The sequence below is a fragment of the Psammomys obesus genome, unplaced genomic scaffold (assembly GCF_907164565.1).
Source record: "Psammomys obesus unplaced genomic scaffold, mPsaObe1.curated_primary_1811, whole genome shotgun sequence".
NCBI classification, from domain to species: Eukaryota; Metazoa; Chordata; class Mammalia; order Rodentia; family Muridae; genus Psammomys; species Psammomys obesus.
The window spans coordinates 2,444,245-2,470,630 of record NW_026585690.1 but is presented as its reverse complement, the minus strand read 5'-3'; the positions used below and the strand labels follow the sequence as shown (position 1 = coordinate 2,470,630).

The 26,386-nt window shown below is 44.3% G+C and overlaps 1 protein-coding gene across 1 annotated transcript in view; it reads left to right on the top strand.

Moving 5' to 3' along the window:
- The window catches only part of LOC129668492 (alpha-fetoprotein-like), a 42,476-nt gene that overhangs the window by 14,731 nt on the left and 1,359 nt on the right, over positions 1-26,386 (top strand). Inside the window, 7 exon segments of the mRNA XM_055596500.1 lie at positions 5,863-6,074; positions 7,662-7,693; positions 7,696-7,787; positions 9,757-9,854; positions 11,881-12,019; positions 13,422-13,651; positions 20,168-20,312. Of these exon segments, the coding sequence (XP_055452475.1) occupies positions 5,863-6,074; positions 7,662-7,693; positions 7,696-7,787; positions 9,757-9,854; positions 11,881-12,019; positions 13,422-13,651; positions 20,168-20,312 (948 nt within the window).

Here is a 26,386-nt window from a genome sequence, read left to right as displayed (position 1 = left end):
AATGCGAATTAAAATGAGCAAGGGGATGGTCAGGCACCCGGGGCTGTGCTCACCAAGTTATCGACACAAGCAAACTCTTCACTCAGGGTGCAGCAGGTTGCCAGCGCTGCCGCCATTTCCTTACTCAGGGAGATCAGTTCTTCCACAGAGAGCTGAGGGGCTGCCTTGGAGAACTTGGCAAGGTAACTGAAAGAACACACATCTGTTCGGCTCTGGATGAAGCACATACACCTTTGAACAGCGACTACCAATCTCATGAGAGTCAGTGCCAAAACAGCCTGGCCTTCCTGCCATGATAGAACGTCCTTGGCAGGAATGACCTTGGCCGGTAAGTAAAGCTCTTGGAATATTTTGTGTTGACACTAAATAGTCTTAAAGGAACATTTGACAGACATGTTAGGAATAAGATAAAGAGAACTAAGATCTGTAGAGGAACTTTAATTCAGAACATGGCTGTTCTGACAAGAGATCACATCCAAAGACCTTCTAGGTCTGTGTGATCCTGCTGGAATACAAACATGCCTTTAAATCCAGGAGACAGTGGCAAGCAGATCTGAGTTCAAGGCCAGTCTGGTATAGAGCAAGTTTCAGGCAAAGAAAAGCTTAGGTCCAGGTGTGGTGGAACATGCCTTTAATCCCAAACAATGAAGGTAAAGTTAGTTTGTAGAAGGAAGCCCCATGTTTGGAAGTGATGTCTTATTGGGTGGCAGAAAAAAAGTAACAATTCAGAGAAAGACTTGACAGAGTAGGATATGCCCAACTCTCATGAGGAGAGGAAAGGGAAGCTACTTAAGGGGCAATGGGAGAGAGACAGAAAGACAGACAGAGACAGACAGAGAGGGGAGGCAGTTTTACCAGGAAAGTCTTTCAGAGACAGGTTGAAGAGAAAGAACAAGCTAGACTCAGCTGAAGACCGAATGAGCCAAAGAGTGAGAAGGAGCTAGGAGATTAGGGAAGATTGCTGGAGTAAGTTTGAGGCCAAGCAGAGCAATTCAGAGGCTGAGAGGCCAGACTGAATAAGCTGGGAGAGGAGTTTGAGCCAGAACAGCTGAGTTGAATCAGCCAGCCCAGAGTCCAGGAAAAAAAAAAGAGTGAGTTTATTCAGCAGTAAGCCTCAGAGGCTGAAAACATTCTAGGCCTACGTTTGATTGTACGGAGGCTAGACGCTTTCAGGATTAGGCCTAGGTTAGCAGACGGAGGAAATAACAACCGAACCAGGAGAATAAAAGTTCCTTTTACAGTGCTGCTAACACTCCAGTGACTCACAGAGACCCTGCTTCAGACAGGTGGAAGGCTAGGACTGACACTCGAGGGTGTCCTCTGCCCCCCACATCCTCACACACCCACATACTCAAATATGTACACATGAACGCATTGCACACCCATCAGAAAGGCACAGTGAAAACGTATTTCTTACATTTTCGCCACTTTTGCAAATCTCATTTTGTTGTATGTCTGGACTTGATGTTCATGTGTTTATCTTAGAGTTTTCTCATTCAAGCTATGACATTTTAAATATGTGTACCTTATAAAATTTGGATATTCGTTTATGCTAGTTGCTAAGAGGAATTTTATTTTTTCCTTTTAAAATTTCTAACTTAAAAAAAAAAAGCTTTATTTTTGTTTTATGTGCATATGGGTATTTTCCATGTGTGTGTATACCATGTATGGGTAGTACCCCAGAGTGTTTTCCTTGCGTGTGTTTGTGTATGTGTGTATCACACATATACCGCACCCTATAGGGCCAGAAATGGGTCAGATCCCTTGGGACTGGAGTTACAGATGATTGTTAGCTGCCAAGTGGGTACTGGGAATTGAACCCTGGACCTCTGGAGGAGACGTGCTCTTAGCCACTGAGCTATCTCTCTCAGTGACGTTTCCAAACAGGATTGGTGTGGAAGGGCTTGAGCTTGTCCATCGAACCTGAGACTGAGGTGGAGATAGAAAGTAGCAGAATGCTTTTCCGTTTCTTCTGCTGTGTGTCAGCCTCCATGCTTTTCCAGCAAATCCTCACAGGGCTATGGTTATGTGCATTGGGAAGCTCAAAATTTTGGCTGCCCTGAGCATGCATAGGCCTGGAAACAACCATGGAAGTGCTGTATTGGCTTTCGCATCTGGGAAAGCACATGAGTTCAGAATTACAGAATCCACACACAATGAGGATTTGCTGTATTTGGAAAGGCCTTGAGCATCAAGAAAAACCTTCCCATTAAGCATACTGCAGAAAAAGGACTTTTGTTTACCGTGTGCAAGCTGGAATGACTCCAGAATGGTGCCTTTCCAAATGCAGCAGTGAAATGCTGTCATAGGTGCATGATGATGATGTGTCTTATAGAAATCATAGAAGATGAGTTTCCTCCCTGCCCATGTTGTGATGCTACTGGCTATGAGTTCAATCCCGAGGAAACAACAGCCCGTATTACATAAGCACCTGGCACGAAGACATGCACTCAGCAAGGCTGTGTCTCAGTTGGTTAGTTGATTGGTTAGTGGTGTGGCCAGGGGCTCATGGGAACCCTGAACTTTTCCTGGAGTGACATTGATACAGTATGCACCAATTCAGTGTTTAGACTGAGAATCAACTGTTTATTTTGTCACATATTTAATGGCTTTCTTTTCAAAACATTCCACTTATTAGCATTTTCCCATTTAGGGATAATGAACTCTAGATATACCATCATTGGAAATAAAAAAAAAAGTCAATTATAATAATTGTATGTTTTTTTCTTATGTATTTGGTCTTCTTTTTAATTAATTTGCTCTGAAAAGGAATGGTTTGATTTATTGGCCTTCTCCAAAACAAAATCTTGGATTTACTTGCTGGGTTTATGCTTTTAATCACATTGACTCTCTTCCTTCTATCACAGATGTGTTGCTTCTATCACAGATGTTTTCTTTGTCTTCTTGGTGGAATTTCCATTCTTTTAAAAGTAACTGAATTAAAAACTATTTGATTTGAACAATAATTTATTCCCCCCCCCCTTTTCTTTTGCCGGGGACTGAATTGAGGGCTTTGCACTCCCTAAGCTTTTGCTACACCAGTGATCAAAACGGCCAGCCCAGCCATTTCTTTTGTATCCTATCCTCCACTATTCCTGTTATCTTGATCTGTTTCTTTCTTGAGTGAGTCATTTCTCCTACTGCTCTGAGGAGAGATCTTAAGTGCAGGTGTCCAAGCCTTGTCTACTGTTTCCAGCGCTTGCTACATCACACCGTGCTGATTCACAGCTCCACACTGACCAAACCTAACACCTATCAGCAATGTTGTTATAATTTAATATCCTTGTGTCAACCACTGCACTCAGGAAGGCTCTCTTGGCTTCTCTCTGACTCTGCAGCTCCGCAGGAACAACCATCTAAGACTATGAGGTCATTGCCACTGTCACTAACTTTTTAAGTGCTAGTGCCTGATGCTGAGCCTAACCATTTCAATCTTATCAAGAAAACACTTAGAGCAGCAGTTTTCAGCCTGTGGCTTGCGGCCCTTTAAGGATCGCATATCAGATATCCAGCATCTGAGATACTCACATTAGGATTCATAACAGTAGCAAAATTACAGTTATGAAGTAGCAGTGAGAACAATTTTATGCAGAACTGTCATAACGGGTCGCAGCGTGAGGAAGGCTGAGGACCCCTGACTTAGAGCATCTAATCGATTCTTGACAGATATTTTGTTTATTTCCCACAACATTGAATATTGGTCTAATACTTTTTTTTTTTTTTTTTTTTTTTTTTTTTTTGCAGACTAGGATGTTAAAGCACAAAAAGTGAGAAAGTTCCCTAAATTTCCAGAGTCAGGAGGTGGCAATTCAAAGGCAGTGCCTAACTGTCAACCGCTGCATTCATTTATTTCTCCACAACAGATGGTGATAGAAAATTTCACCTCAGAGTATCCATGTTCTTATGCTTTCTTCCATCAGATTTCCCCTCTTCTTTTCTTACAATCCTATGAAATTCATTGTTTCAGGCATCTCTGTTCCGTGTGTGTGTGTGTGTGTGTGTGTGTGTGTGTGTGTGTGTGTTTGCGTGCACTGGTAGAACTGGAGAGTCACCCAGTAAGGACTCTGTCTTCTTTTCCTGTCTAGGCCGTTTCCGGACATACATCGTATTTCCTGACTGTCTGAAAACTAGGTGAGGCCACTTGCCTGAGTCCTGGTTGAAAGTTATTCAGACATTTGAGGTCAAGCTCTCAGCTGTCTCCTAGGCTCCGTCCTATAGCATACTTCCTCCTATTATAAGCATGGGCTACGGGCCCTGGAGGACAGTTGATGAAATATCTAGATTTCTAGGCTCCTTGACAAAGAACCATAACAGGGACACATAGTTAGAAATAGAGATTGTTTCTTCTGAAAGGGAAAGAACGCTTGAGAATAGCAATGGGCAGGTGATTTAAGGGGAAAAGCACCCTCCAACGTCACCCTCCACCTCCCCCAACCCCACGCATCAGGCCTCCACAACACAACCCTTTGTAGGACCTGTCCACAGTACTGCAGCGTGCTCTGTTCATTAGTGAAGTCCAGGTGAAGAAGGGCTCCCTATCTGTCTTTCTCTGAAAACTGGCTTCTTTTGTGTTCATCTTGATGTTTCAGTCTTTAGTGCCTACTCTCCCTTCACAGTCTCTTCCTAGTAGCTTTTAACACTAAGGCCAATGCCAAAAGCCACAGGTAGCAAAGCTGGTCTTCTCTCCTGGAGGAGGTTCACCTTTTCTCCCTCACAGGAGGGAGCTACAGCCTGATTGTGCTGAGCCGCTGAGAACACACTAGCTCCCTGGCAACCCAGAGCACACACTTCCCTCAGAGGCTCAAACTGACCCATAATTTGGCGTCTGTATACCACTCTCAGACTTAGAGTTTCAGGTTTTTCTTTCCTAGATTTTCCTAGCACCTGCTAAGGCTTTGGGCAAAGCTCCCTGTAAGTGCCTTACAGATAGATGCCTGACGTCATTCTGAACTCAACAGCCACAGGAAATCCTTCAGTTTCACTCTTCAACCACCAGGCACATCTGTTTTTGACCCTGAAAGTCAGTTTCAGTGACTTATACATCCCATTCTCCCAAGCAATCCCAGATATCCACTCATCGCTTTTGCTCCCTTTTGTCAACATTTTTTTTCAGCTCTACCAGTCAGTAGCCCCTACTGTAACCAAGCCTCAACTCATTTTCTCAACAACTCTAAGATGACCCTTTCCCAGCCATGTCATCCTTTCTTCTAAGATTTTTATATACATACAAGAACAAATAATTCTAGAAGTCTTTGCTTTTACTTGTTTTAAATTAACTTCTTGTCCTTCATGACTTGGGGCATTCAAGACCATCCCTGTGACCTCCATCTTATTTAGGCTGCCTGTTTCTCTGATTTCTTCCAAGGAATCATATTGAACTCCTAAATATTACCATTTTATGATTGCTTAGTTATTTGACTCTTTGAGGAGGTCATGTAGAGACTAGCTCATTCACACATAGAACCAATTATCTGTGGATTTAAGCAGATGTAATTAGGACAGCAACATGGAATACATTGAGTAACAAAGAGAGAGAGTGTGTGTTGTAGTTCTGAGACAAATGCTTCACAAATAGAACCCTCTGTTTGTAGTTTTTGGGCTAAATGTGGAAGCATCATTAATGCAAGCTGTCTTCTCCTATCTTCTTATAATAGGTAGATAAATGTTTGAGACACTAAGTAAGGTCAAAAAGACATTTACTTCTTTCCAAAATGAGTTATGATGAATGTTTCTTTGGGTTTTCCAGTTTGTCTGGGGTAAAGCGCTGTGTGGTATCAAGTTTTCCAGTATTCTAAATTACAGCAAAATACGTTGAAAATGAAGCAATCAAAGAATAACTGCCCCTCCCCTCTTGTCCCCCAGGACCAGCTTATGAACTATACCTGCTCTAACCAGGCCATTTTATCCAAGTTCGCCGAGTGCTGTGAACTGCCAGAACCATTCCGTGGGGAATGCATCATCAACTCGGAAAATGACGACAAACCCAACCTTTCACCCCTGCCGCTCAGGAGGTTTTCGGAGGACCAGTCTGTGTGCGAACGCTTCCGTGGCCAGCAGGACGACTTCCTGCAAGAGTAATACAGCTTTCCTCCTAGAGCTTACGGATTCCTTTGAGAGCAGCTGCAGACGTGAACGAAAACGGGGCCAGGAATGGACAACACGGCCGAGAGGAGTCTGAAAGTTGTCGGTAGCTGTTCAGCTCCGCTCCTCACGCCGTGCGGGAATGTGGGTTCGGTGGTCGGGAGTAACACGTGAAGGGGAATCTAGAGGGTCCTTTATTCTCAAATGCTGACAACTGGTGTACGGCTCTAAGAAAAGAGCGTGATGATAGTCAAATGTTATGAGCACTGGGCTGAGGGGTTTAGAGATAAATAAGAGGAAAATAGGTATTTTCCTATTGATTCCTAAAGAGGATCAAATTGGTATTTCTGGCAAGCACGTCTTATTAATATTCACTCATGCACACGACATTTAAGAGTTAAAGAGTCGGGATATTAGCATCATTGGTCGCCATTCGTGCATTCAAGCAAAGTGATTCCAACATATAATATCAAAACAATAACACTGCACACTTAAAAGGCTTCCAGAGTCACTTGGCCACGAGAACAGAATCTTCCTCAAAGTTAAACGACCTAAGTTATATTTTACAAATTACGCCTGATACTAGCTAATAAAATTGAATGGCACTGTCTGAACCCACTCATATAAATTCTTCGTCTTCCATTTGGTACTGAGAAGTCAACGGACTTGTGCTGACTAGACTCGGTAGAAAGGCAGTTGAAACTGTCAGTTGTGGGAACCTGTCTGGTCTGTGTGGCAGCTTGAACTCCCAGGCAGGGTGCTCCAACCGAGAGCTGAGGTAGTCGAAGAGGAAGCATCAAAGGTCTCGTCTTAATCCTGGAAGAGTTTTGAAAACGTTCAAGAATCCATTTTCTTTTCCTTTCTAAAAAGATTCATTATTATCATCGTCATTATTGTTGCTATTAATTGTGTATATATGTGTGTTTCTGTGCTTACTGGGGCTAGCAGGGTCAGATTCCCTGGAACTGGAGTTACATGCAGTTGTGTGCTCCTGGATGTGGGTTCTGGGAACCAAACTCTGGTCCTCGCTCTTAACCACTGGGCCACCCAGCCCCCATTTTTTTTTCTGATGACCCAGATGAGTGTGTAGATTACAAATGTACTATTCACACTTAATTGCTTATTTGAAAAAAAAGGGGAAAGATGGTGATTTAATGCCTCAAGACTATACTCACAGGAGGTCTTCTTTTTTTTTTTTAAGTCCCAAAGGTAACTGGAAAATACATCTTCACATATAAACACTTGAAACTGAGGTCATATGGAAGTATCTATATTCTGAAGCAGAAATGACTACTGAGCCAAGGTCTTTCAGGTTCAAGTGCTGAATCTGCCATTCCCTATCGCATGAGTTTGGAGAATTATGTGATTTTACCAAGTTGGTTTTCTTATCTCAAAGCGTAGCAATAAAAGCCCCTCTGACAGGTTCCCAAGTTTTCTAAATGCCTTAAAGTCAATTCAATTTCATGGTCTCCTTGGCTTTTTGAAAAGCAAAGCAAAATAAAACAAACAAACAAAACAAGACACAAACTTATGGCCTGTGGGTTTTATTTTTGTCTTCTCATGTGTCTCATACAATGCAGGTTTCTTTATGAATATTCAAGAAGACACCTGGAGTTCCAGTGATTTTAAGAGTGTTTGCAACATATGAATATTTACTGGAGAAATGCTGCAAGTTAGAAAACCCGGTGGACTGCCACAGCCATGGGGTGAATTCCTTTTTTATTCATTTAGTTTTTTTAAACATGTTTCTCACAAGAAGTTACAAACAGTGTAAGTCCCAGTGCTGTTGGCAGCACATCCTTTTGTAAAATGAGTTTTACATATTTTGGTTAATCACGAGCACGAGGCAAGAAGCAGAATTCTCCCTAAACCAAGAGCACGTCATCACATGTACCATGGGGACTTGTCTGTCTTATAGACTGTTTCCTGAGACCCCTGTAGAATCCTTACTGAAGAGAGGATTGGCACAGTAGCAGGATGGTACAGCCCATCTGGGTCCCATGTCTTGGGAAAAGGCTTCCCTTGCAGCTAGCAGTCTGCTGGACCACAAGCAGCAGCTCTTGTTATGCATTTTTACGGAGAAGCTAGAGTCGGAACAAGCTTCAGCTTCGATAGTTATCCATGCAACACCAAGGCCTAGGCAGCTCCGATTTTTGTTATGTTAACTGATGGTTTACACACAGGAGACCATGGTGGCAAGAGTGGATAGGAAAGACGTATCTTTCAGTGTGTTTCTAGAGAGAAAGTTATGAGGCCTTGCACCCTCTCAGAACATCACTGTTAGGCTTCTGTGCTGGACAGTTTTATGTCAACTTGACACAAGCTAGAGTCATCAGAGAGGAGGGATCTTGTAGAACGCTTTCTTAGTGATTGAGGTGGAAGCCCAGGTCCATTGTGAATGGGCTGGTGGCTGGGGACAGGGGACAAAGGGTGGAAGTCCTAGTTCTATAAGAAGGCATGTGAGCAAGACAAGGGGAGCAAGCCAGTGAACAGTATTTCTCCTTGGCCTCTGCGTCAGCTCCTGCCTTCAGGTCCTGACTTCCTTGATGATAAATGGTGGAAGCAAAGACCAAATAAACCCTTCTCCTCCCCAAGTTGCTTTGGTCACGGTGTTCCATCACAGCAATGGTAAGGACAGCTTCTCCAGTGATCCAGCTGTGTCACAGTGAGGGTGCTGGGTTGGGCAGTGGTTGCATGGTTGCATGGTTGCATGGCAGCCTTACCATAGCACCCAGGTGAGTCTCTCAGTAGAGAAAACAGGCAAAATGCTACAGCTACCGAATGTTTTCTGTGGGTGAGAAGGCTACAGTTCAGAAGGTTAGGCAGTTTGCCTGACCTTACACAGGCAGTAAAGACAGGGGTAAGAATAAAATCCAGGCCAGCAGCTTGCAAATCTGAGGGAGTTTTCTCTGTATTGAATCCTGCTTATTAGGATAAGGTGCACTGTGTTGGCTTACTAAGGGGATGTGCTCCTGTCTAAGAATTGAGCCTCCATGGTTATGAATGTCCTCTTACTGGGGCCTATTTCATGGTTCAAGAATGCTTTGGTTTATCTTTAGCTCTGAAAACCCCAGTTCCTTTTGGTTCCATTTGTGGCATGTTTTATAGCCATGACTGATATGTTTATATTAAACCGTGACATCTAAGCATGCATCAATGTCTCCATACCTGTACATCTGTGCTTTTAGGTATGTGTTCATGTTGCTAATATAAGAAGCCTAATTATCAAATGGACCAGTGAATAGACAGACAGACACAGACACACAGAGAGAGATCTGAAAGCCACCTCTCCCTTTCTCTTTCTGGCTTGAGGAATGATCTACCTTGTAGTTATAGAATTTGACATCGAGGCCCACAGAAGGGTTTATATTATAGTAAAATGAAATCTCAGTCTCGCTGTCTCACTTGTTTTCCACAAAGCTTGTGATGATTTCTCTTTCAGAAAACCATGATCATTTTTCTTTGGGTTTTCCAAACCCACTAACTGCAAAAACCAAAAACAAAGAAAAAGCCAAACCAAAGAAATGACAGAAAAGCAAATGTAGTTATTTTTTATTAAAAATGTAGCAAATGTTTTTATTAACTATGAGGGAAAGTGTCTTTGTAATCCTACCTCAAGGCATATTGTCCTGACCCTGGAAAAACACAAGCAACATCTATTTTTTTTTTTTCCAGAAAGAGATGCTTCAAAGAGTGGTATTTGACAGCCGTGACCGTGTTAAAACTTACTGTGACTTGCATGAGAAGCTGGGCAGTCGTAACTTCCAGGACAGGTATGTTCCTGAGACGTCCCAGATTTGTCCCCGTCAGTGACTATTGATTAATTCCCAGTGCTAAGAGCTGCTCAGAGTTTTCATCCACTCTTCAGCTGAGTATTAGCCAGTCCTCTGTGCTGACTCAACAGATATTTATGTAACCTTGGAACCTCCATCCTGCTTCCAAGGCCAGTCCCCTGATGCCCCTGAGATAAGGGAATAAAGCAGGCCATGCAGGGCCACTGTGAACACTCATACCTGGCCATGGGGCTGTGACTCAGAATCAAACCTGCAGCAGAGATTAGAATCTAGGCCTCCTTTGTCCCTCACTGGGCAGGTTTTTCAGGTGGGGTTAGTATTTCGACCACCAAGCACAGAGCTAGATGAATGCCTTGCTTATCTGTCAAAAGGAATCTGAACACCTTGGGTACAGAGAGCCCATTGAATCCTATTTATTAAGGATTAAGTAATAAAAAAAAATAAAGTCCCCTTTAGGAGTCTCTGAGGTCTTTCTAGAATGCTCTATTTAGAAACACATTATCAAAGAAAAGTTCAGTGTGATACAGTATCTCACCATACTAAGTCTAAACTAAATGCCCAAAATAATGGATCACAGAAAAGTATCTTTTAGGCAGGTTTTTCGGTTTAATACCTGCCTTTTATGTTGTGTTCAGTTGCTGATGCCCACTGCAAAGATTAAATTTGTGGTTCTCCAAACTTAGAATGTGACAAAATCTTCCAGGAGACTCTAGAACTCAGGCCCCAGACTCAGAGTTTCTGGTTCAGGAAGTCTGAGGAGAGTCCTGCATTTCCAGCCCATCCCCAGGGAGGCTGACCCCGCTGTAGCAGGGTCGCTCCATAAGGTCTTCTGTCTCCCTTCTTCCATACGCGTTTCTGCTAGCAATGCAGCAATTAATTCTGGTCTTGAACGTGCGGTTCTATAGTCTTTCTCTTTCAAACCACTTCATGTCATTCCATCTTCATCACTGCTTTCCCAGTTCAGGTCATTTTTCTTTACCTGTGTTGCCAAAATGGCCTTAAAATGGTTCCATTCCTCGTTCTGACCCCTGTGAATCCCCCATGCATTCTTCTCAAAGAAGGCATCACCTTAAGACGATGTAAAGCTGATTTCATATCTAGCTTCCCCTCCCCCCGCCCCCAAACCCAAACCAAAACGATGGTGAATGACTTCCCACACCCTCCTCTCCTATCCCCTGCCCTTCACCCGACTCCTTCAGCAGCACTGGCATGTCTCAGCTCTAGTGACCTTCCCTTCGGAGGCCCTGCCTGACCTCCCAAAATGCGCACTAGGTCATCTTTTATGCACTGTTAGGGAAACACTGTTAAGAACAGAATTTGCCAAGAAAGAAGTCACTCCCCCTGGTCACAGCTAGGCAGGCAACCACACCACGCACAGTTAGTGGACTCATTCCGAACAACGACTCGTCCTCAAGAAGATCTGACAGCCCCACTCGCCAGTTTGACCGAATCTCCAGAGGTCAACAGTCGCCCACCCCCGCCCTACCCCTACCCTTGCCCCCAAAGCTCTTCTTACATCTCTAAGCAAGGAGATAGTTCTGCAACTTCCAGCAGCTAAGCTTCCCACAACTTCCCCAAGCCAAGCTTCCCGCCCCTGGAAGCTGGGAGAAACGGGAGGTGTCTATGTCCCCGGATCCTGGGCCCCTGAAGAAGGTAGTGCTGGCTCCTAAAGCTGACGAAAAGGAAGATGCGTTTTTCAATATGTTTCAAATAGCGTTGAAATCCTTAGGAGGAGAGGGAGGCCATTCCTTCGCTCGTTTTCCTTGGGAGACTTGAGCCCTTTGGAGGTTCTGACTCGGCTCCCAGGACCAGCAGCGCTCTGCGCTGCCCATACCCCGTACTTGTCTGCCCCTGCTCGCTGGGGTGTGAATCCCCGGAGAACAGGGCCAGCTTCCTCGCGGTTGCTGTGCTGCTGCCCCGCACAGTTTCTCAGATAAGTTGGCTAAAGCAGGGTGTGGGTGGGATGAGGATGACGAGAGTGAGCGAGAAGAAGTTATCCTTTCAGGCTCACAGTCCTGCATACTAAGAGAGCCCCACAGATGTCTGCCCAGGAGCTGGTGGTGCTGACGAAGAAGACGGCAGCGGCTGCTAGCAGGTGTTGCCCACTCAGGGCTGAGCGCCAGTCCGCCTGCGTGGAGGACCAGGCAAGCACACTCGTGAGCGACACGCCTGCCACCGCCCTGAGGTTCTGCTCCCCGGTCCCTGGGAATGAACCTCATTTCTCTGGATGTCTCTAAGACCTACCAGAGGGCATTAGGAATTCCCAGAGAGAGTCTTTGCAGGCAGCTCACGCCAACTCTTTAATTAGCAGCAGGGAGGACCGTCCCCTCTCAAACTCCTGTCATTAGATTCACAAAACTTTCCCCTGGGTCGTATACAAGGTGCTTGGGTCTTAACGTTGACGGAACTGACTTGGTTAGCTGTTTCAAAGATAACTGCAGGTGTTCGTCTAATGTTGGAGGAACCACAAGGGTTCCTCAAGGCAGCGGGGTCCTCAAGGCCCTGAGATTTAGCTTCTAGGTCTCCCAAGATGCATGGATTCAACATTTCTGGTCCCTTGTTTGGTGATAATTTCCTCTGTCCTATTTTCATAGTGGATTGTATCCTGTTTGCTACCCTGCTATGCTATAGCCTTTCTCCTAATAAAGTATATTTATTTGAATTAATAATCAAAAGTTATCATCCAGCCCTGCCTCCACTTTAGCTTTAAAAGTTTTTTTTGGCATGAAATCATGCCTTCCTCGGGGAATTCATTTGATTACATTTGTATGTTCCCAGAGCCTTGCTTTGGGGAAATTGTCTTGGCTACTTCTAAAAATAGATACATTCGTAATTCATGAATTTATTCATAAACACTTATGTTTATTAATTATATGTTTATGCTGACTGGCTTGAATAATTTCACCCCCACCCACGTAAGTGACAGGGCATTTGGGTGGCCAGTATACTCAGAGAGGCACACAGGCAGAGCTTCTACACTCTGTGTGAGTGTGAGTATTTGTGCTGTGGACAGTGAGGTGGGAGCGAGGAAAGGAGACAGTTCTGGAAGCGGTCAAGAAAATGAGGGAGCTAATCGAGGCAGCACCAGTCCCCCTGATCACGCATTTGAACAGCCACAGAGCCTGTGCGTCAGTTCTGCAGGAGGTACAGGTGTCTGTCACTTGAAGTCCGGAGACACCGGATTTGGGTTTGTTGAGAAGTGCGACCAGCAGCCGCACATTTGAGTCACATTGGCCATGGCTGTAGGGGGTGAATTAGTTGATGCTGAATTAGTCCTTTGGGTGGTTGTAAGATGTAGTTATCTCCTGTTGATGCTGGCCTATCAGGTGGCAGAGGAAGGAGCCTAGAGATGACTCAAGGGCACTTCAGCCAGTCAGAGAGCTCGGGCCACACTGAAAACCCGTTTCCCACAAGAGCAAAATCTTGGTGGTGCTAGAAGAGACTTGGGGATGCTTCACTATAACCTACAGATTAAAATAATAGTAACAATAACAATAATAATAATCACAACCTCGCTGCTTCTGCTTTAATTCTCTTCTGAAAAAGGCGAAGCTGATTCTCGGAGCTCTGTGCAGAAGGCACGATGCCAATCCTGTCAATGATGGGGTGGGCGGCTGCTGCGGCGGCAGCTCGTACGCCTTCAGGAAGCCATGCTTTGATGACCTGCAAGTCGACGGAACTTACGCTTCTCCACCTTTATCTTGTGACCAAGTCATCGGCCTTACAGAGGACTTGTGCGGAGCGCAGGGGGAGGAACTCCAAACTGAAAAGCAAAAGTAAGGCTGTGTTCACATTTTTCTTTCCTACTAACAAGGGGGTTGATATGGAGAAATTTAGCCAGCTACTGATACGAGTCTTGCGTAATGAACACAGCAGCTAAATTTCAGTTGGAAATCAAGCGGAAATCACATTTACCAAACAAATTATCCAGTATAGCTGCTGCCTTGTGACCCCTGTTTGATCAGTTCGTGAGAATGAAGCAAATCTGTAAGAAAATGTTGGCAAAGGATAATTTAATATAATTTCTCCAAAACGTCGAAGCCTAGGCACTGGTCTAAGAAGGTGCCCTGTGCAAAAAGAAAAACTAAAAAAGTTTGGAAATCATTTACCTCCTTCCATTCTAGGAAATTAACAGCACTAAAAAGAAGTCAGAGAAATCTTGCAGTTAGGCAGTCTGGTCTGTTCTTCTTAAGAATCAGTTATGGGGCGTGAGAGGTCGCTCAGTGGTACGCCGGGCTTGCAGAAGGCCTTGGTTGTGTTCCCAGCATTCATGTCGGGTGGAAGTCAGTCACAGACTTGCAATTACAATACAAGGGATCTGAGGGCCTCTTCTGCACTCACTTACTTATAGACACATGCACTTTTAAAATCAAAATTGAGTATTTTTTTAAATAGAATCATTTAGGGGATGTCGAGATGACTCAGTGGGAAGAGGTGCTTATGCGCAAGTTTTATCTCTGGATCCCACAAGAGGCAGGGAGGTCCTCTGACCTCCACACATGTATTACTGCACACACACACACGCACACACACACACACACACACACGCACACACACACACACACACACACACGCACACACACACACTAGTTAAAAGTTTAAAATGAATAATTTAGACAACGTAACGTAGTAAGATTTTGCAGGACTTGTATGTTGAGGAGGTCCTTTGGACTGTCCCATCACAGCGGGGAATATTACCTGGTTATATGTCGCTCTATTCACCAAAGGCATCTTCAGCTGCTATTAGGAGCATCTGTTTGAGACAGTGGGGTTTCGTTTGTTTGTTTGTTTTGTTTTGTTTTGGATGATAAAAGGAGGTGACAGCTGGTGGCTGTTTGTTTTGTTTGGATGATAAAAGGAGGTGACACTGGTGGCGATGCATCACCAGTGAATGCAACTCTTCAAATCTTTGTTGTTGTTATTTCTTTTTTGAGGCAGGGTCTCATTTAGTCCAGGCTGGTCTCAACTTACTATCTAGCAAAGGATGACCTTGAACTACTGAGCCTTCTCTACCTTGGAGTTTGGATTACAGGCATACACCTGTTTTATGTAGCACTGGCGATTGACCTTGAACTCTGGACCTTGGGCTCGCTAAGAAAGAACGTGCCAACTGAGCTACATCTGCAGGCCTTCCTTTTTCTCTTGAAATTTGATAAGGCTTTGTAGTGACTTACTATAATACAAGACAGCGAGGTATCCATAGATAGTAACCATGCAAGAAATAAACCTTTCAGTGCTACTTTTTATGAAGACATAAAGTCACAGCACCATGAAAACAGGGGACTTTTTAAGTCTGCCTGACACCAGCAAATTTTGGTAACCCTTCCAAAATACACTGCATAGTTTCTTCATAAATATTCCCAGTTACAGCCACCGATTGCATCATTAGAAATGTTTAGTTATTAAGAAACACCCTTTTGCTGAATAGAAATGTTTTCTTGTCACTTCCCATTACTGTTCTACTTTTGAAACTGCAGTGAAGAGTACTTCACAGGCATTCTGTGTTGTTAAACACATATTTTCCCATATATATTTTTCTTGTTTTTTTTTTTTTATATTTTAGTATAATTACATAATTTTCCCTCCCTTTCCTCCCTCCAATAATAAGAATGGACACATTCTTACTATTTGCTGGTTAAATGAAGGTAAAACGATTACATTCTAAATCTGTAGTTGGACCTCCAGGGAGGATGAACAATGCCTTGCAAACTTGTATATGACCATGGAAATGTATATATGCCTAGAACACTTTCACTAAATATAAATTAAATATTGGTTCTTTCCATTAAAAGCTATGGTACGTTAGTGACAATTAGTCCAGGCGTGACAAGAGACTATAAGAAAGAAATCAATTTCCCCTCTAGAAATCAGGGTTTGGCGCTCCTTGGATTTGCCTGGATACAGGTAGGGACCACGTCATGGTGTGGACCATGTCATTACTCCATCAACTCCTCCCTGTAAATCTATGAGGTAGGTAACATCATCACACCATTTTAACCATGAAAAACCCAGAGGATGAAAAAGCACGACTCACTCTGAGACCGTACAACAGGTACAGGAAACAGAAGCTGAGGTCACAGAAAAACTGAAAAGAAAAGAAGAGGTAAAAAGAAACTAGAAACTGGGCATGCTGGGAAAAACCTGTGGTCTTAGGTACTCTGGACTGTGGTTGAGTCCTAAGCAAGCCTGGGCTACACAGTGAGTCTGAGGGCAGCCTGGTCTACATAATGAGGCTGTCTCCAAATCTGAAAAAAATAAAGAAAAGTCTGGAGATATAGCTCAGTGTACATACACAGTATATAGCTGAGTACATACCCTCCCAAGCGTGAGGAAGGCGTTGTCTTTATTCTGCAGTACTGAATACAAGAAAAAAAAATGATAATAAAAGTTCAAAGAAAAAAATGTAAAAGCAGGTATAAAAACATGATGCCAACCTGGGCGTGATGGCACACGCCTGTAATCCCAGCGCTCTGGGAGGCAGAAGCAGGCAGGCCAGTTCGAGGCCAGACTGGTTTATGGTGAGCCCAAGACAGCCAAGGCTACACTAGGAAGCCCTGTCTCGAAAAACAACAACAACACATTGCGAAAAGTTAATTTTAAATAGCAAACCAACAGAATTTGTTTAAAATGAATTGATAACGTAGTGAACATTGAATACTACAGAAACAACCTGGAAACAAACTGGTAGTAAGTAATAAGGGTCAAAATCGGACAAAAACTTAAACCAAAAAACCCCTGAAGTATGGAAAATACTAGGGAACCAGAGGCTGCCTGGCGAGAGACTCTGGCTGGGGAGCTGAAGAGCAGAGGAGGTGAACAACTCCAAAAGGGCCCGAGTGTGTGACCGCGGTGGGGGTGAGCCCTGCTGGAAGGCAGCACCGCCCTCCCACCCCCATCCCCGCTATAGAAACGGCGGCTTGTGTGTTCAGAGCGGCCTGATGTTCCTGTTCTGAACCTCATTTCCGGAAGTCCTGATGGGAGAGGGAGACCCATTCTTGCTTTTCAGGCAATGGGCTGTGTCCCCCTGTTTCGGGGCGAAGTTCCAAACTCAACCCTGGTGTTCTTCCTCCCTCTTCTGGCCATTGTCAGAACTGCATCCATGAAAGCAGCCAGCGGGGACGGAAAGGAAAGGTATTTCCATAGACCAGCCTGGAGCATTTGTGGGGTGTGAAGTCACGGAGATATTAGGGAACTCATAGCTGCGAGACAGAAGAGAGTGGGGGGTGTACGTGAGGAAGCTTCGTTATAGCTGAAGACTTCGTTAGGCTAGTCAAGACACCACAGCCTGCTTAGGTAGCATTTCCGTGCCAGCTAGAGCTTAGGAGACAGACGCTCCTCTGCTTTCCCAGCCCCCAGAAGCTCTGCAAGCCCTGACACCACTCTGGACTCACAGGGAGTAGCCCTGCCCTAAACCATCACCCTCCAGGCTCTCATCCCTTTCCTCTCAGAAAGGCTGATGCGCCTTCGTGGTTTGCAGGAGAAAACACGCTCTCAGTACTTTTTCAGAGACAGTCGCCACACTCCCTGTATGACTTGGAACCGAGTCTAAAGGAGACCCAGCAGGCAGCTACGGAGCCCCTTCCTGAATCCACCCACCAATTCTCTCATTACGTAGACCTCTTGTCATGGCTTTTGGGATGGAAATTCCTTTCCACAGATTTGTGAGTTATAGCCAGAGATTCTGAAAACACTGTTACAAACGCAAACTGGAGGGCACTTTCAGATGAAAACAGATTATAACACTGTCATCAGTAAAATTACGGGCACATTGCCTGGGACACAGCAAAGATGAGCACACTTGAAAGCTGACAGCTACTCACATTATTTTTAAATATTTCTTTTTAAAAACATCACACTGCGTATATTATATATATATTTTGTCATTCATTATTCTCCACAACATCTAATGACCCTATAATCCTCTATCATATGAATTTAAGCCTTTACTGTTGTTGGACGTGAAAATTATCTTCATTTTCTACTATAAACTCCTACCAAGAAATTTTGATTTATACTCTCTGTCACCACATCTGGTTTTATTTAAATCCCTTGGACATAGAACTAGAGAAAACATTAGATGAAATGGCCTGAATTCCCTTAGCTCTGCTGTGTAACTTCTCAGAAGTAGGCAAATACTATGCTTCAAAAGCCAGCCATGCCTTCTGGAAGTATTGAAAACACTGTGGCCTGTGCTGTGTCACTGCTGACAATCACGCTCCCTCAGCATTCTGTGTCCTCACCTCAGGTGAGGTGAAGGTGTGAGTTCGTGGGTAGAGAAGATAGGAACTTCTGTGTTCTGAGATAGAGTCTCACTATACAGCTCCAGCTGACCTGGAACTCCCTATGTAGACCAGACTGGCTTTGGACTCACAGAGATCTGCTTGGCTCTGCCTCCTACGTGCTGTGATTAAACCTGTAGACCAGGCTGGCTTTGAACCTACGGAGATCTGCTTGGTTCTGCCTTCCAAGTGATGGGATTTACATCCTGCCTAACAGAAACAGGACTTTTTAGGAAAGCATGCCAGTCGGGCAGGACACCAAGATGGAAGATTGCTTTTACTGCTTCACGCTGAGTCTGCGAGCTTATACTCACCCAGGGTTTGTAGGACCTGTGGGCACCATTTGAGTCAGAGTTGGGGACCCAAGAGGGCTACATTCTCCTTATCTTGCCTCTAGAGCCCAGTCTGCCTGGCTATACCAGAACCTGTGTGTTTGGGACACACGTGGCAGCGGCTGGGAGACAGTAAAGAGCAGCAAGCACTTCTGTCTTGGAAACAAAGGTCCCTGTGACCTGCCTTGTTTCAGGCCAGCTCCCCATGTTGAGACAACAGGGAGGAGAGCCATGCCTGGACCTGAGTATTATGGGGACAGAGAAATAGACCATAGCATGGCCTCTTTGTTCCCATTTGATGATAACTATCACAGCTATTTCTGCCACTTGGGGCAGCCTGTGTCATTCTAGTGAGCCAAGATGTGTGTGTGTGTGTGTGTGTGTGTGTGTGTGTGTGTGTGTTGGGGGCGAGGTGGTGGCTAGGGTTTTTCATCTCCCAATATTAGTTCCAGTTTTGTCTTTGAGTCAGAAAAGCCTGAAGTATTTACTGTCTGAACCCAGGTATAGACTGTCATAAACGCATACCCTAGAACTTTGAAGTAGTTGCTTTTATACCCATTTATTATAGCACTGGCAATTACCAGTGTGAATTTGAAAAAAAAAAAAAAAAAAGAGTGGTTTTGAGATAAGTAGTATAATACTGATTGATGCATATGTCTGCCTCTCTCTCTCTCTCTCTCTCTCTCTCTCTGTGTGTGTGTGTGTGTGTGTGGTATGTGCATGTGTGTGTAGGCATGTGTAGAGGCCAGAGGAGGACATTGGCTCCTGCTCTATCATGCTCTGTGTAATTCCTCTGAAACAGGGTTTGTCATTGGTCCAGGATCTAGGCTGGCCGTGAGGAAGCCCCAGTTACCCTTCTGTCCCTATCAACCCCACAGGGCTGGTGTCATAGACAAGGGAGGGAGGCCCAATTAGCTTCCTAGGGAGATGCTGAGATTCAAGCTTAGAGTCTCATGTTTGCACAGCAGACTCCTTTACTGGCTGAGTCATACCCCAGCTTCCTGTTTCTTATTCTTCCTTCTCATTTTCTTTGTGGTTAAATTTCTTTTGTCCAAAGCAGGTTAAAAAAAAGTTGCTAATGTAAGCAATGTTAATTAGAAGGCTTGGATGTGGATAAGTAGGAGTACATAGACCAGATTGAAATTCTAAGTGTTCGTGGTGGCTGAAATGCTCTTGCCAGCCGCAGGGGAGTCATCTGTTAGGGAAATTGCCAGGCAAGCCACTGCGTCCTCAAATCCACTCACAAGTCTTGTCCTTAACGACATGCAGGAGGCTCTCAGTTTCTGCCCCGCCAGGCTAGTGATGTTCACGTGGAAGTTAGAATGCAAAATGAAATGGGGTAGAAAAATTAGGTACTGCGCTTCACCCGTATCCAAGAAAATGGTGCGAAACAAAGTCGCTTACCTTAGCAAGAGCCGTATAACGATAGCTGACGTGATGCGATCACGATGTTAAGGAGGTGGACTCGCAGAGAGGTGTTTCTATAAAACGGACCTAGAGATGAGCATTTGTGCATGCTAGGAGACCATCGGGTCACTTTTCACTCCCTTTAACCTGAAGAGAGCCAGGGTAAGGAGATGGCAAGGATGGTGAGGAGACTCAAGGATGGTCGATGGGCCTAAATCAGTAGGATGGCCTCGCAAAGTCAGGCGCTAATGCCCCTCCCCCATGTCCGCCTCAGGCTCCTCAGTAACCTTGTGAAGCAGAAGCCGAGGGCCGGGCCGAGGGCCGCAGAGGAGGCGTTCCAGTCCGTTGGTGAGGACTTCACTCACCTGGTGGAGAAGTGCTGCCATGCAGAGAGGAGAGAGATGTGTTTTCAGGAAGAGGTACCCATTCCAGCAGACATGCGGAGGGGCTTGGGAGGGTCACTGCAAGGAAAACCTTGTCCCCATTGCGACCATGAAATTAGCAACAGTGGAAAGGAAAGACCACGGGCCGCATGGGCGGGAGTGACTGACCGTGCTATGCCCGAGCTTTGGGTGTCTTTATATTTCTGTATGTTGGGAGAAACTAAAAGAATCAGACACAAACAGACAAATAAGACACAACCACTATGGTGCCAGATGGGGGTGGTGGTGCCTAGAAGCAAGAATGGGAGGATGAACCGAAGGCCTATTCATTTAAAAATGACGAATCTAAAGAAATGAACAGTTTAAACATCTGTTCAAGACACCTGTGAGATTTTTTTTTCCAATAGGAATTTCTGGGGTCACAAACAGGAATTGTGGCTCACTGTTGTTAGAAAGCATAAGCACAATCAGGTAAAAGGGATTTTATTTCCTTAATGGGCAGAACTTCACGAACAGAGGAGCTGAGGAATGCAGAAGAGAAAAAGCAGGATGAAACTGCACACACACACACACACACACACACACACACACACACACACACACGCTAAACTATCCACCAGGAGGCCGATTTTCTATAATTAATACCACTGTACGTACTTAACAAGTAAATGATTTTTCACAGGACTGTAAAGTTGTGCAACCTGAGTTGCTCAGGATGTCATGGGATGCAGCTCAGCAAGTCTGTGGTGAGTCTCAGAGAGGAATAGTGCAGGGGAGCGGGGGGGGGGCTCCCTTGTCTGAGGACGTGAGCGAGCAGTAGACGCGATAGGCAGCAGGGTCTGTGTTGGGGCATGTGAACATGTAGTTAAGAAACAGGCTCTTGTACAGTTAGCAAGGCAGGCTGGGGCTAGTCAGGGCTGGGGCTCCTTTTAGCAGTGGCTCTCGGGAATAATTTTAGAGGTAATAGCCTTCATTATTTCTTTACCGACTCGAAGTGGCTCCCTTTTGCTTATTCTCTGGAACTTGGGCTTCCAGGCAAAGCCAAACATCTAACAGAGCTCTCTCAGCAATGGGGTTATGTGCCGATAGGTCCACTCTAAGTTGGGATAAAGATAAATTAAACATTCATCTAATATGAGTGCCAGGCAGCACAACTTAACAGGGCTATGCACGTTTGAGCTTGGTTTCTCAGCCTCCTTGAGTGGCTCAGTGGGAACTGGGGCTCACTCCTGCTACCCAGCACCTTGAGGGGATAGCACACACATTGCAAGCTTGGGGAAAGATAAGAATTCAAATTGAAGTGTGCATGGCTTTCACATGAACTGAACTAAAACAGAGAGAGCAGGAGAGCTCTAAGCTAAACCAACATAAACAACATAGATTGGGAACCATGTAGACAGTCTGTGCAATAGTAGTTAAGCTGTTGCATTTCTTCTCCTCCTCCCCTCCTTCTTCTTTCCTCCTCCTCCTCTTCCTTCTTATTATTATTTATAACTTATTCATTTTGTATCCCAATTGTAGCCCCCTCCCTCATCTCCTCCTGGTCCGACATCGTCCTCCCCTATACCTCTTCCCTAGTCCACTGATAGGTGAAGTCCTCCTCCCCTACTGTCTGACTCCAGGTACCATCAGGACTGAGATTTTTTTTTTTTAACTTATCAGCCGAAAAATTCAAATATCATTCCCTTTCTTTTTTTCCCCCTTTATTCCTTCTGAGAGTCCTTCTCATTCAAGAAGGCCACAGAAGCTATCTGAATGCTATACTTTACTAATTAAAAGTTGCTAGGATAGATAAATATTAAGTAGATGTTCCACTGCGTTCTCTCTCATTTGGTCAAGTTTACTTTTGTGTGCTCGTTTCAGGCGAGGCCTCTTAGATTTTAGCATGTATAATCTGGAAGGCTGCTAAAGCAAAGCGAGTGTGCTCTGCCAGCATAGCTGCTGATTCAGGAGGTCTGAATGGAGTCTGAAGACAGTTTCCCAGGCGCTGCTCCTAGCAGCGGTGCGGTGTGGTGTGGTGTGGTGAGGACCACACTGCTGGAGCCCTTTTTTATCTTGAAGGGTCACCCTCTTCCCCTCCCAATATTTCCGTAAGTCTGACTGTGGTTAAGAAACCAGAGCAAAGGATGAAAATAGAAATAAAGAAATCAGCTGAGCGCAGTTGGACACACCTGTAATCCCAGCACTTGGGAAGGCAGAGGGAGGCGGATCTCTGTGAATTCAAGGCCAGCGTGGTCTACAAATCGAGTCCAGGACAGCCAAGGCTACACAGAGAAAACCCTGTCTCAGAAAACTAGAGAGAGAGACAGAGATAGAGAGACAGACAGAGACAGAGACAAAGAGAGAGAGAGAGAAAAGAAAGAAGACCACTTGAAAAAACAACATAATAATGAAAAAATATGGGAGAATTGGGGGATATTAAATGAGTATTTAAGACTAGAGTATATTTTAAAACAAACAATGTCATGTATAAAGGAGCTCAGTTACCTAAAAAGGTAGCAATCAATAATGAAAATATTTTGGCGTTTGTACCTCTGGCTTCAGAGTTGGTGATCAGATTTTGGGTTTGACTAACAACGAAGAACAGTATGTTGGAAGGTCCCAAGAGTCTTCCTGAAGCTGGGATTCCAGGAGAGGGCTCAGACTGCTGGACACCTGTAGAGGCTAACTGCACCAGCACCTGGAAGCCATTTCCTTTGTTTGTTTCCATAACTGTAACTGTTCTGCCTGCTAAAAGAGAAAGTGTGTGTGCTTGAAACCTGCCCTCCTCCCTGAGGCCAGTGAGAGGGGAAAGCATTTTAGGACAAGATAGAGGAGTCACTGTAAGATGTAACCCTACGACAGAGGAAATGTTCTAAGAGGGAAAAGGAGACTAATCAAAATCAATGTCAGAATGCTGGTAAAAATAAGAGGAAAACATGGAGACAAAATAACTGGGGACCCAGTCCATGTTTCCTGATGAAGAGAGGCCTAGTGTGGAGAGCTTCCTTCCCCTCCTACCCACACACCTGGGTGAATCTGGACAGTCCAAGGAAGAAAGCTCCACAGTTCAGGAAACTATGGGCATAAAGGAATGAGCCTTAGCAGGCGCAAGGAACATATTCTATTCACAGAAGTTCCTTAGTCATGCAAAATCTCCCATGAGGAAGGAGAACCACGGAGACCCATCCATCGCCTCACAGAACGTGAGAACCAAACAAAGTTAGAGTGATTTAGCACAGGTCGGGTGTGATGGAACATAGCTGCTAATCAATGTGGAATGAAAAAGAAAGGTGAAGCTTTGCTCTGAGATGTGTCCTAACACACGCTCCTGCAGAAAGACTCGGTAATTTTAATAGTGGAGATTGTATAGATGAGTCCCCCCAGCTTAATGGGTCTACTGTCAAAGCTACTGCGAACGGTAGGATACAATTGTGAAGGAGAAATGGTGATCTGATTAAGCAGGATGATTAACTAAGTATATATCGATCAGGTCACACTGAGTTACTGACGTCAGTTTCTTTTGGTAAATTATGTGTTTGAATATTAAGTAATATATGATGTGGCTCAGAACACCTCAAGAGGAGCAAAGAGGAGAAGGGCACATTCCTTGTTCTAAGAGACAAATCTTTAAGTCTTTTCATCCTTTTTTGATTATAATCTTGGAATAATTTTAAGAAATATTATCATCACTTAATTAATTTGGTGTTAATTATAGTGAGTGTTAACTTACACTCACACTGACCTCCACCTCAAATCTGTCTATGTCTGTCTGTCTATCTCTCTGTGTGTCTGTGCATCTGTCTGTTTCTCTCTCTTTCAGTTAAAGTATTATTAGTTCACTAATTGATTATATTCTAGCTTTTGGTCTGTTAACTTGACTTAGCATCTCATGATTTTCCTGGACCTAATTAACCTGTCTAAACTTTCCTCACTTCCAAATGCAACCATTCTCATCTTGTAATGGTGAGAAGTCATAAAGGTAAGAAGGGCAAGAAATCATTCCTTCCACGTTGCCTGGTTTAAAGAACCTGCTTCTTAACTGTAATGCGCATGTTCTCTGCTAACAGGCTGCTACTAAAAATTAGAAGCATGTAGTCTCTTCCATGGCAGGCCTACTTGAAATATTATTTACAATAACAGGCTGGGCTGTTGACGGTTGGTGATTTCTCCTGTTATCTTTTAAAAGATGTCACAGTGAAGTCGTGTCTCTTTTGTAGTCTACCATTGCTGGCATAAAAGTATGCCACATCTGTTTAGTTTTATAATTTGAAGTTGTAGTTTCCTGATACCTACTTTCTTCTCAGAATGAGAGTATTTAATTGCCCTTTCCCATGCTCTAACGCCCCCCCCCCCAAAAAAAAAAAAAAAAAGAAAAAAGCACAAAGCAGCTTCTTTCTACCACACCATTGGAATAGCTCTGGGTTTTACTTATGTAGTTTCTGTAATAGAATGTTGCATTTTCTTTCAGTTTGGACTGAATTGATTTTAGATTCAATTATTGGCTGGCCCCATGGGGTTATCTTCTTCACAAAGCTTTGGGAAAACTGGAGTGCTTTATTATCTTATACTTGGCTCCTTTTTTGATTGATTAAGGTTTTCTGAGCAGCATATTCTAAACTTATGTCTGTCAGTATGCATGTTGGCATCTTTTTTTTCAGGATGAATACCTAGGAGAAAACCATTGTGTATATTTACACACACACACACACACACACACATGGAAAGAGAGAGAGAGAGAGAGAGAGAGAGAGAGAGAGAGGAAGGAAGGAAGGAAGGAAGGAAGGAAGGAAGAAAGAAAGAAAGGAAGAAAGAAAGAAAAAGTTAGGATTGAAATTAAGGTCTCACTCATGGTAGGTAAGTGCTCTACCACTCAAGTATACTTTAGACAGGGTCTCACTAAGTTGCCCGGACAGGCCTTGAACTTGTAATCCTCCTGCCTTAAGTTCCTGAGGGCTGGGCTTACAGGCCTGTGCTACTACAGCTGACATTTGGTTTTTCAAAGATTATTTTCTCCACATATTTGCACAGTGCTCTTTCTGGTCTGCCAGTAGAAATTCCTTAATTCTAAATAACAGGATTAAATTCTGGCTAACCTGAAGGAAAACAAGCTTATTGAAAGGACATTGGTAGCTCCAGACTCTGGGAGGTCAGGAGGGTGGTGGATGCTTATAAGGGCCAGTCCTTGAGAGGCTGAAACCAGAAGACCCAGGTTCAAACCAGCCTCAGGCACTCAGGCAGGCTGGCTCTTCTCAGAAATGGAAAGGAGGGAAGGAGAGGGCAGTGAGGGTTGAAGAGGTGCACCTCAGAGCACTCCAGCCTTTTGCTGCTGCTACATCTTCCTCCGTGGCTGTTCAGAGCTCCCAGCTCCAGCATCAGTCACAGCTGCCTTCTTTTTAAAACTCAAATTGACAAGCACCCGGTTGTTTGTTTGTTTGTTTGTTTGTTTTAAATGTTATCAGTTTTTTAATTGGTGATTGTATTTTCTTTTATTTTCTAAATCATCAATGGGATTTTATTTATTTTTTTTTGTAATATTTTAGTTATACTGTAATATCAGAATGGATGGAAAACTTATTGCTATTGTACTTTTGGAGTGTGGTACGGGTATCCATATGTCTGTGTACCTATGCACATACATACACAGGCCACGGGAGGATATTTGTGTTCTATTACACGCTGCCTTATTCCTTTGAGACAGCGTTTCTCATTGTACCTGGAGCTCACAGTCTGGGCCATCGCAGGCCTAGGGAGCCTCCTGTCTCTGCACTCTGCACTGAGGTCACAGGCTTGCATGACCGCTCTCAGCTCTTACCTGGATGCTGGGAATCCAAACCCAGGACTTCATACAAGGGCTCTTACGGAGCCATCTTCTCATCCCTAAGCACGTCTCAAAAGGGAATCAGCAAACTGTTCCATGCAGGATGGAAGCTGGGTAATTCCTTCTTCTCATAGACGCTAGTGTAGGTGTGCTTAGCAGTCTACAGCAGGCCTGGCGTCGCAGGAGGCCACAGAGGGGAGATCTTGACTGTGTAAGGAAGATAAGGAAGAGACTTCTTTTTTCTCCCGTCTTTCTTTCTTTCTTTCTTTCTTTCTTTCTTTCTTTCTTTCTTTCTTTCTTTCTTTCTTTC